Genomic DNA, 10,611 nt, shown 5'->3' on the forward strand with positions numbered 1-10,611 from the left:
TTCCTCAGTAGGGAAAGGCACCTGTTGGTCACCGCTGGCAGAGTCCTTCGGCCTTCCTCAGTAGGGGAGGGCACCCTTTTGTCACCGCTGGCAGAGTCCTTCGTCCTTCCTCGGTAGGGAAGGGCACCTATTGGTCTACGCTGGCAGAGTCCGTCCTCCTGGCCCTGTGGTGAAGGGCACCCATTGGTACCCACTAACAGAGTCTGTTTATCTGGCTCGGAGGGGAAGCGATGCCTTTTTCCCATGCTGTTGCCCCAGTGGGAAGGGCAAATATTATCCCCCACTGCACTGAGGCAGGTGGAAGATCACACCCTGCAGTGGTCAGACTTGCACCCTTTCTCACTGCGACAGGTAGATGGAGTCCATCAATGGAAACCAACAGTTGATCCGGGGGAACCAGCTGTTGGTCCCACTGTTTGGAGTCCGCCAGTGGAAGTCAATGGCTGGTTGGGGGAACCAGGCATTGTCCACATCTGGTGGAGTCCATCAGTGTGGAGTCAATGGTGGTTGGTTTGGGGGGAACCAGCCATTGGTCCCACTGGTGGAGTCCATCTGCCCGCCTTGGTGGGGAAGGGCACTTCCTGGCATCTGTTGGTGTAGTCTGTCCACCTGCCTTGGTGGGGAATGACAGGCATTGTCACCAGACAGCCAAGTCCAGGACCGCTCGTTCGTACCTGATCACCATCTGTTTCCTCCGCGCTGGACATGATTCCTTGTAACCTTGTGACGGGCTCGTTCTTTTCGAGCCTGTTTCATTTGGCTCTTTTGCTCCTTCGTCTTCTTCCGGCATTTTTTCACTTGCCGGTTTGGTGGCCTCATCTTCTGTAGTCCCGGAATTCGTTTCCTGGGTAGGCCTGGAATCCGCCATACATACTCTTGAGCCTGAGTCTTAGCTTTAGACTTTTTATGGTCTTCTGGGTTCTTCTCATCCTTCTCCTCATGTTCTGAGTCCTCCTCTTCTTGTTCTTCTGAGTCCTCCTCATCCTGCTCAGAGTCCTCATCCTCTTCTTCTGAGTCATCTTCATCCTCTTCTTCTGAGTCGTACTCATCCTCTTCTTCTGAGTCGTACTCATCCTCTTCTTCTGAGTCATACTCATCCTCTTCTCTGAGTCCTCCTCAACCTCCTCTTCGTGTCATCCTCATCTTTCTGGGGCTTCCCAATAATTTGATTCTTCACTGCCATGGTGTGATTCGTTGTTGTCTTCCATTTCTACTATGTCCTCAATTATTGAATTTTCTATAACTCCTGATTCTCTGGCGAGTAATTCAGGTTCGGATTTCACAGTCATATCATCTTCAGTCTGTCCTTGCTGCCTCTTTCTCCTGTTTCTCCGTTTTTTTCCTTTCTTCTCCTCCTCTATCCATTCTAATTCCAATTGTTCCACATCATAGATAATGTTAATGGGATTGGCAATGGATATTTGGGCCATTTCCACATCGTCCTTCCCAGCAGGTAGAGGTTCGTCCTCATCTGAAAGGTTTGGACTTCTAGATCTTCCTACTGGTTCACCTTCTTCAGGTAACCAATCCACTTCAGGTATGGCAGCTGCTTCTGAAATAACTGTGTTTTTTTCCTCAAGACGCTGTCTTTCCTGCCTCTTTCTGCGTCTATTTTTCTTTGCTTTCCCTTTCTTCTCTTTGAGGCATTCCCTTTCCACATTCTCCCACTTCATCAGTAAAGTGAAGGGATTCTCAGCAGAAGGTTCGATGAAATCGTTTTCTTCTTCTCCAACAGGTAGTGATATGTCCTCATCGACTGGAGGTCTCTCACAACTTCTCTCTCTTACCTGGGGTTCATCTTCTTCAGGTAACCCATCACATTCAGGTATGGCAGCGCTTCTGAGAACCCTTCGTCTAACACTGGACTTGGCTCGTTTTGAATAAGCTTCCTACCCCTTTGTCCATTCAAGTCCTCTTCTTTTTCTTTGTGACGGGTGGACTCTTCCTTTGCCACCAGTTCGTGTAATTTCTCACTGATTTCCATTAGAGTAGATTTTTTATGACGGAAGAACTCTTCCTTTGCCTCCAGTTCGTCTTCTCTTGCGTGTAATTTCTCACTGATTTCCATTAGAGAAGATTCTTGGTGACGGATGAACTTCTTTCCTTTGCCACCAGTTCGTACTCTTGCGTGTAATTTCTCATTGATTTCCATTAGAGAAGATTCTTGGTGACGGATGGACTCTTCCTTTGCCACCAGTTCGTCTTCTCTTGCGTGTAATTTCTCATTGATTTCCATTAGAGAAGATTCTTGGTGACGGAAGGACTCTTCCTTTGCCACCAGTTCGTCTTCTCTTGCGTGTAATTTTTCTTTGATTTCCATTAGAGAAGATTCTTGGTGACGGATGGACTTTTCCTTTGCCACCAGTTCGTCTTCTCTTGCGTGTAATTTCTCATTGATTTCCATTAGAGAAGATTCTTGGTGACGGATGGACTCTTCCTTTGCCACTAGTTCGTCTTCTCTCAATTGCAATTTCTCTTCGAATTTCAACAGATTTTATTCTGTGTTTCGATTACAGCCTCTTCTTGCTTGTAATTCTTCATCGCACTTCATCACCATTCTTTCCAATCTCAGAACAGCTTCCTCTTTACCTCGCAACTTTTTGTCTAATTGCAGAAGGTCTTTTTCTTTATCGAGGACAGCTCTTTCCCTCTTCTTCATCTCATTCTCCAGTTCATCTTCTTTCTTCTTTATCAACAGGTCCTTTTCCCTGAGACGACGTTGTAAAGATTCATTCTGAGCCTCTGCTTCTTTCAAGCGGTGGTCTGCTCTTCGCTGCTGGTCTAAAGCCATCTGCATGGTATTCTTTGTAGCCGCATTTTCATTGTCTTTCTGCCGAAAGCTCAGTTCATATTCGTATTCCATTGCCATTATGTCGTCCTTCAGAATCAGGACTTCCTCTTGCGCCTCTTCTAAAGCCATCTGCATGGCATTCTTTGTAGCCGCATTTTCATTGTCTTTCTGCCGTAACTTCAGTTCATATTCGTATTCCATTGCCATTATATCGTCCTTCAGAATCAGGACTTCCTCTTGTGCTTCTTCCAATAAATTTTCCATTCTGTATCCGTGACTGGCAGCCTCTCTTAGCTCTTCCTGTAACTGCTCCTTTTCCCCCAGCAGTTCCTCATGAAGGCGTAAGATGTCTGCTAATTTGGATTGTTCAATGTCATCGCCTGGTTCGTCCTCAGGTTCTGGTTGTCCAAGATCAACCTGAGTTTCGGCGTTCCTCTTGTCCGTTTCCTGGTGTTCGTCGACATTTCGTTCGATTTCAGGTTCCGCTTGGCCCAGATGTTCTAGAGACACCTGGGTTTCCGCGTTCCTCTTGTCCGCTGCGTGGTCTTCGTCCGCATCCTCAATATCCTTTCCAAAACTATTGCATTTTCTGTAGACGAGCCAACCTAGGCGTCCACCAACAACAAGACCGGTGGCAGCAATGCCTGCCGCCATTGGGGAGTTCCACGGTCCGTTCACGTCATTTATGCAATCGTCGTATAAATTTGTAAGGTCATATTTCTGTCCCTCGGCACCAAGTGACGTCTTAAGAGCGTCGAACGCCGAGGTATAAATAGAGTTAACAATAGCTGCCAACAAAGCACAACCAAATGTCACTAAAGCGTTCATTTTTGTTGTATGACTATAGAGCTGCTTGCTCTTCCCTTAGTTTTCATATCTGCCACGGCCGTAATTTTGGAATTCCCAGGAATCCGGAGGCTCCGACAGTCATTCTGGAGAAGCAAAGACTTCAGCGTTCGGAGCTTCGGAGCGCCCTTTCCGGGATTGTCTTCAGAATTCAGAGCCTCCATCAGTTCTTCAGGCTGATCAAGGTCTTCTTCAGTTTCCTTGCCAGGATCGACTTCAGAAAGATCTTCGAAGTGAATATCAGTATCTCGTCAAAGAGAAATGTATCCCCGGATTTCGCTTCCTCTGAAGACTTGAAGTCCTTCAAGTTGTGGTGGTTTGTTGAAGCATAATTTATTGATGATGTCTTACTGTGGAATATATCTTTACATTTTTTCTAATAACTGATCTTTTCTGTTACTTCTCTCACACGAATATAATAATAATTTTCTGAGCTGAGTAGTTATATGCTTTTCAAATTTTTTTTTGGAAATTGAGGCATTCTCTCTTAAATAATAATAATAATAATAATAATAATAATAATAATAATAATAATAATAATAATAATAATAATAATAATAATAATAAAATAATAATAATAATACTAATAATAATAATGCTTAATTGAATGAATCTATGGCTATAGTAAACTACAAAATTTAAGTGGTTTGTGCTTTTAACTTTATATACTGAAGGACTTAAGAATTTTAAAGTGAATTCAAAAAATATCTGGCTTGCTTCTAAATGTTGAAGGGGGGAAGTAAAGGGGGGAGGGGGGGATATTAGTTTGCATGCAGTCAGTTTTGTATTTTAAAACGCCTAGACTTACGAAACAAAGGAAACGTACAAGGATTTAGCAGAGGTCGTTGTACCAAGAAAACCAGAGCAAATATTTGATAAAAATCGAAGGTTTAATAACTGACTCGCCAAAACTGACTAACCAAAACCTGAGGATGTTATAAAGTGTGCCCAGGGTTGGCAATTGACGTGGTGTACACAAGGCAATGGTGGTAAAACGTAGATTTGAGGGTTTACTTTGAGGTTTGATAAATGAAGAAAACGCCTGGTAGCTAAAATTCCATAAGATTTAAGCCCCTCCCACACGACGGGCAAATGGCGGCTGGCAGAAGTGGTTACCAATTTTGCGAGTGGATGGCGATCACGAGTGTGGTCAAAGTCCTAGGTTCGCCTAACTGTGACTGCTGCCTCCCTTGGACTGTCTGATCTGGTAACGCTGTTGAAAACCGAGAGAATTACGGCAAATCAAAGCCCGTCGTGTCCAGGATCGTGTGGGTCCTGATCGTGTCTTTAACCCGACATGTATCATATTCCACTTTTGCTTCGTGTTTAGTAAGAGTCCAATGGAAATTTTTTTATTTGTTTTAACCCGGTATGCATCCACTTTTTTTGGCGTGTTATGACCCTTAAAAAAAGCGAATTTTCCCTGTGACTTGATTACCAGCCACCATGTGATAGTTTTTCGTAGACAAAATTGTGATTTTCTGAATTTATTTATTTATTTTTTTTTTTTTTTTTACCGGCCACATCGATAGAACCCCATTTAAGTTTAAATTGGGGGTTATCTCCTCACCCCCGGTAAACCTTCCTTTAAAACCGTTTCATTAAATTGCCACATTATTTTCTTAAGTTTTTCTCTGCGTTGAAGTAAGACATGATTTCATCTGTTCACTACAGCCCATTCTTATTCTTTTTTTTAAATATCGGCTAATATGAGCGCTACCTCCAAACGGTAGATCCTCTAGTAGTATGGCAAACTAACATAAAGGGGTGATGAGTACCTGGATGGAAGACGGAAATGCCACTAACTCAAGATAATTCACAAATTTCATTTCCCTCACGAAAACAATTAATAACTTTCTTTTGGAAAGAAAAATTATATACTGTGAGTTAGCTCTGTTGACTAAATCATTTAGACTATGGGTTAATGGGGCGATTCTGCCACTTATCATCTACTTTAAACTGTCATGTTGACTTATTTTGGCTGTTTTCTGTTTTTTATCAGACTGCAATAAAGGAAGCTTACTTAACTCCGAAATGGCACCATAATCAGAATTATACTGCGAAAAAATTTTAAAAGTGAGCGATCAGAGAAAACTACAGACGATTTAGAGAGAGCCGCCTACAACCTCAGAGTTTTAATCATTCTTATTTGTACATATGTGCTGTATAAAATACTCTTACTACCGTCTGGCGCGCGTAAATTCAGAGTTGACGAAAATGAAAATTTCCAGCAATATTAATCAGTAGGGTATCTGTGTACAATACACTAGTGCTCACGGGAACAAACTTATAGGACAGGATCTCGTACAACGCTTACAATAATGGAATAAAAACCGGGATTTTCGTCATATGCCGAGATCCGTTCTACCAAGCCTTTAAACATACGGCCGTTATTCCTTTCCCAACAGAAGCTTATCACTGGACCATGGCTATTAATGTAGTCGGTAATTAAACTCGATATTTTGACAAAAATAGCCATCCAGTCCAGTTTAGTTGAAATTATTCAGCACGCTTAACTTTAAGTCTTAGGAATCCAACAAACTCCTAAGCTTCATATATTAGTAGATTTATTTTACCAAATAATCTTTAAGTGATATAAAGGTAGAATTGTTGCAACTTCATGAAATGAGGCCGCAATGTAATGTAAGTTGTCTCATGATGTCAAAATTCAATCTGGCTTTTCACAGGCGTGATGACCGTAGTCAAATAATAAAAACGAAGAACACTAAATTTGGTAAGTTAATGTAGTTTACCTGAAAAGCTGCAATATAATAACATAAGTTGAAGTAGCTTGTTTGACATTATACTACTATATTATTTATAAAATAAAAAATAAAAACTTGAACAAGTTAATGTAGCTTGCTTGACATCGTTCTATTATTACGAAATAAAAAAGATTGGCTATAGATTACAGAAGTCAAAGTAGTTCTTCGATATTATTCTACTACATTATTTCACAAAATACAATGAAAACTATAAAATACAGACAATGAAAACATGATAAGTTAATGCAACTTCTTGACATAGTTTATCATTGCATAATAATAAAAGCAATATAATTACATAAGTAGCTTGTTTGGTATTATTCTACTTTTTTGTTATAAAAAACAGAAATTGAAAGCTTGATAAGTTAATTATCTTACTTGACATCGTTCCATCATTACATAATAAAACAGTTGTAATGTAATTACAAAGGTAGCAATATTCTACTTTGTGATAAAAAAAGAGGAAAAAGCTTGAGTAAGGTAAAATGTAGCCTGCTTGGCTTTTGAAATTCGTTCCATTGGATTGCATAATCAACAAAGAGAATCTTCTTCCAGATACCAAGTTAAAAGTAAAATGGTAATTTACCAAAGGATGAGACGCAAAAGAGGCGGCAATAATGATTGAGATTGGCACTAGGTATTGGAAGGACAATTTATTTGCATATTCTATACCCGAAGCGCATCATCCGGACAGTGCTCGTTGGGAAACCAACGCCTCTAGAATACTGACATTTGATTATGAACTTGTATGGATTTAACTTAACACCTTATGCAGTCTAAATCTACCATTTCCAATGAGAAATTATCCTCTCTCTCTCTCCTCTCTCTCTCCTCTATCTCTCTCTCTCTCCTCCTCCTAAATATGGAATAATGGTATAATGTAGGATTAATATAATATTAAGAGATAATCTATATTGAATATATATCTATATATATATATTAGATATATATATTGTATATATTATATAATATCTCGATAATATATATATATGATATATTAACTAAATCACATTGTTCCGTGATTCATATACATATATCGAGCTACAATTGTCCCTTTAATATCTAATTCGCTCTACCTCGGAACTAAATATCATTTCCATTATATCGCCTAACCGGAAGGGGAATTTTTTCTCGATAATAGACTTGACCTGGACCGGGGCGCGAACCCACGGAGCCTTTCAAATCCAGGAACGTCCAGTGAAGCTTTTACCTTACTACACCACCTCGTTGCGGGGTGGTTGTAGTAGGTAAAAGCTTTCACTGACGGTTGTTCCGGATTTGCAAAGGGCTCCGTGGGTTTGCGCCCCGGTCCAGGCAAGTTATTATTGAGGAAAAAATTACCCCTTGCGGTTGAAAAGCATATATGGAAAAAATATATTAATCCGAGGTTAGAGCGAAAATTAGATATAAAGGTGACATTGGTAGCTCGATATATCTATCTATAATATATATATAGTATATATATATATATATGACCATAGATAATTATATATATCGATATAGTATTATATATAGTTACTATGTGGATATGTAGTTGAATTATATAATAATATTATATATATATATTATAATATAATATCATATCTATATATTATATATATATATATTATATATATATATATTATATATAATAATATATGTATATATATATATATCTATTATATATATATATATCTTATTATACGTATATTATTAAATATATATACATATATATATGATATTTACTATTTTATAATATATGATATATATATAGTATGTATATATTTATATTATAATTATTAGATATTATATTATATATATAATATAATTATCTATATATATAGTAGTATATACATATTAGTTATGATACCACCATACAACAGTTATTGCACCACAAAGCTTAGGCTAGATAGTAGGTGTATGGAAATTTCGTTTAAACCTTTCAATACCACTTTGTCTACTATGTTTGATATTATCATGATACATTTAGAGTATATGGGTGTATATGGTATGATATAATATATATAATATCAATATATACTATGTATATATAGTATAATATATTGATATGTATATAATGGGTATAATATAAATAATACGAATAGGATCTGTGATAATATATTGATATGGTATATATGTTCATATAGATATATAAACACACACACCAACACCAAACATATATATATAAATATATATATATATATAGTAGTATAGATTATACAATGTGGATATATAATCTATATATAATATGATATATAGTATGATTAGATATATATATATTATAACTGTGATATATAGTTTATATATATATATATATTAAATATGTCGATTTATATATATATATATATATATATATAATATATATTATATAAGCTATATATACACTATATTTATATTAATATATTATAAGTAATATATCTAATTATATATAGATATATATATATATATTTAATATATGTGCTACTTTCAAAAACGCATATATCCCACTCTTTGACTGTATAAAAATGTCATATGTAGAGTTTTGCAACATTTTTTCATTTAGATTCCTTAGCTAGGATGTTTAAAATGTGTGATCAGATTTTGCATAAACCATAATGTAAAAAGAGTATATAATGTAGAATGTAAAGAAAAAGGAGAGAATTATCTTTGTTCGTTTTTGAAGCTAGAAACATGTTTCCCTATTATGTCCAATGACTTGGCGAATATATATAATTATATTATTAGCTAATATATATATATATATTATATATATCTATATATTAATAGTATATAATATATATATATATATAATATATATATATATATGATATATTAATATATATAATATATATATATATTATAATATATTAATAATATAATATATATATGTTGCTACTTTCAAAACGCAATATATCCCCTCTTTGTGACTGTAAAATAAAATGTCCATATGTAGAGTTTTGCCAACATTTTTTCATTTAGATTCCCTTAGCTAGGAATGTTAAAAAATGTGGTGATCAAGGATTTTTGCCATAAAACATAATGTAAAAAAAGAGTAATATAATGTCGGAATGTAAAGAAAAAGACGAGATTTATCTTTGTTCGTTTGAAGCTGAGGAAATGTTTTCCCTATTATGTTCAATGACTTGGCGATAAGGAGACCCTGAAGTTTCTGCTTTGCTTTCCTAACCTGGTTAACACGTTTGATTAGAGATCACCGTTGGTACTTTGGATTTCTGTCATCGCATCTGATAATGGAAACTTTGCTTCTATCGAATGGCGTTGTTTTTGTTGAGCTTAATTACGTTCGTGAACTCGTTTCATGCGTAGTACGTCTTTTGTCAAAACCACGTGCAGATTTCACGATTTGTTCAGTAAAGCTGCATCATAATAGAAGCTTCAGAAAGAATTGCATTCATCTTTCTCCATTGCCAAAAACGTTTTGTGCCATCTCCACAGGGTCCAGCTTGTCGTAAGGAAGAGTTTTGCATTGGTAACCTAAAACTGCAATAGTAGTTCAGACCTCCTCTCTCTCTCTCTCTCTCTCTCTCTCTCTCTTTCTCTCTCTCTCTCTCTTGCCTCACCATTAATTGAATTAAATTAAAGTAACGTAAATTGGTTACTCATAACTTGTAGATTTCAGATTTTATATTTCTTAGAGTTTTATTTAGTATAAGTTAGTGCTTTTTGTGGTGTAATCTGAACAAAACATGGGTTGTGTAAACGCACCCGCCTGTTTTTGTTGTAAAATTCGTGAAACGAGCTGACAGCAAGGTAAAGTGTTATATTTTTGTTTGAGTTAAGTTGCAAACTAATAACTAATGGTTACGATGGTTTAGAGAAACTAATAACTCCCTAATAGGGTTACAATGGTTTAGTGAAAAAATTTGCAATTTTTCTTTAACACATTGCAAAATGTTTGTGTTTTATTTCATTTGAAGTTTATTTTGTTTTTGTTTGGCATTTATTTCATTTTTGCTTATTTGAACGGTGTGTGTTTTCATTTGTTTATATTTCTGTGTGATTGGTGCTTTTTACAATTTGGTGTTTGTTTCCACATTTTGTCTGTGTTTTTCATTTGCATTCAAAACAATTAAAATTCAACTTAAGTTATTTTTCTTTACTTAATCGTTTCACAATTTATTGAAGTTGAAACACTTGTTGAATTAATTTGGGCAGTTTTTTTTAACTTAAAGGGAATTCTTTTCTTTTAAGTTTTAGTTGTTGTTTAGCACTTGCGAATTAATTTTCCAA

At 36.3% G+C, this 10,611-nt stretch overlaps 2 protein-coding genes across 2 annotated transcripts; both read right to left on the reverse strand.

The window, feature by feature from the left end:
• Positions 1-678: 678 nt before the first annotated feature.
• LOC135196600 (glutamic acid-rich protein-like) lies at positions 679-1,673 on the reverse strand. The gene is made up of 2 exons (XM_064223440.1): positions 1,178-1,673; positions 679-1,082 (listed from the first exon to the last, which is right to left on the reverse strand). The coding sequence occupies exons 1-2, from the start codon at positions 1,671-1,673 to the stop codon at positions 679-681; spliced, it is 900 nt and encodes a 299-aa protein (XP_064079510.1).
• An 821-nt stretch (positions 1,674-2,494) lies between these two features.
• Positions 2,495-3,619, reverse strand: LOC135196601 (uncharacterized). Its single transcript, XM_064223441.1, has one exon. The coding sequence runs from the start codon at positions 3,617-3,619 to the stop codon at positions 2,495-2,497; it is 1,125 nt and encodes a 374-aa protein (XP_064079511.1).
• Positions 3,620-10,611: the final 6,992 nt, after the last annotated feature.

The sequence above is a fragment of the Macrobrachium nipponense genome, chromosome 18 (genome assembly GCF_015104395.2).
Source record: "Macrobrachium nipponense isolate FS-2020 chromosome 18, ASM1510439v2, whole genome shotgun sequence".
In the NCBI taxonomy this organism is placed as follows: domain Eukaryota; kingdom Metazoa; phylum Arthropoda; class Malacostraca; order Decapoda; family Palaemonidae; genus Macrobrachium; species Macrobrachium nipponense.

What these genes read in the sequence shown, in the direction of transcription:
- LOC135196600 (XM_064223440.1), bottom strand. Translation starts at nt 1,673, where the DNA reads ATGAAGTGGGAGAATGTGGAAAGGGAATGCCTCAAAGAGAAGAAAGGG. An exon ending in CAACGAATCACACCATGGCA is followed by an intron (nt 1,083 to 1,177) that starts GTGAAGAATCAA and finishes AGTATGACTCAG; the next exon opens with AAGAAGAGGATGAGTACGAC.
- LOC135196601 (XM_064223441.1), bottom strand. Translation starts at nt 3,619, where the DNA reads ATGAACGCTTTAGTGACATTTGGTTGTGCTTTGTTGGCAGCTATTGTT.